Here is a 911-nt window from a genome sequence, read left to right as displayed (position 1 = left end):
TACCTCCGGTGTGAGGCCCGGCGCGGCCTGCTGCGGCCCTGCACCGAGGACCGGCAGGTTCTCCGATATCTGCCTGGACCGCCGGCTCTGCGTGGACTGCATCACCTACAGCAGTGTCCGCGGGACTACTTCTGCGCCCTGACCACCTGCCGACCCCTGGGCCTGTTCGACGCGCCCTGCCGCGACGACCTCGAGTGTGTCTCCCAGAGGTGCGGCCCCACCAACAGGTGTGTGCAATGTCGACGGACCGTCGAGTGCAACTTGGGTCAGTTCTGCACGGTGGAGGGTGCGTGCCGGGATCTGTTCTCGCTCCAGACCTCGTGTACGGCCAACGAGCAGTGCCGCTCGGGCTTCTGCAGCGCGGCGCGGATCTGTGTACAGTGTCTGCTGACCAGTCAGTGTCTGGCCGGCCAGATATGTGACGCGGGCCTCTGTAGGACGGTGACATAAAGTGGAGAACTGTGGACCGATGTGGTTGGTGAAAATTGTGTCAGTAAATTGGAAACAGTGTTCCTGGGAGAGACTGGAGAATGGCCTGTAGGGAAGTTGAAGTTGCTAGTGTAGATATGAGGTGTGGTGCATTTTCTGTTATTATCTTGTTATGAAAAGTGCGTACTGGAGAGAGATGTTTGAACCTCAAGAAAACACACACAATGCATCCACTTGTCACATTAATAAGACTCGTAAAACGTTTGTGCAACTGTTGACATATTTGTACGATTGAACGCATATGCAGGCTAGCTTTTTTTAAATACAGAAACGGTGCATTTTCCATATCAAGTTTAAACGTCTCATTTCGACATTCTTTCGATGGTAGCGTAGATAAGTTGTGACATTTCGAAGATATTTCCCACAGCAGTGTTGTGGCGAAATCACTTCTAAAAACGTCAATTCGATGGATTAAATATTGC

The 911-nt window shown here is 52.3% G+C and overlaps 1 protein-coding gene across 1 annotated transcript; it reads left to right on the top strand.

Annotated features, from left to right (window-relative positions):
* Positions 1-111: 111 nt before the first annotated feature.
* Positions 112-450, top strand: LOC122374172 (the record flags this gene model as incomplete). Its single annotated transcript, XM_043352771.1, has 1 exon — positions 112-450. A coding segment is annotated over one exon (339 nt), but the record flags the coding sequence as incomplete, so codon positions are not given.
* Between the last annotated feature and the right edge of the window lie 461 nt (positions 451-911).

This window comes from Amphibalanus amphitrite, unplaced genomic scaffold (genome assembly GCF_019059575.1).
Source record: "Amphibalanus amphitrite isolate SeventyFive unplaced genomic scaffold, NRLGWU_Aamphi_draft 001615F_arrow, whole genome shotgun sequence".
NCBI lineage: Eukaryota > Metazoa > Arthropoda > Thecostraca > Balanomorpha > Balanidae > Amphibalanus > Amphibalanus amphitrite.
This window is presented reverse-complemented; position numbering and strand designations above follow the sequence as displayed.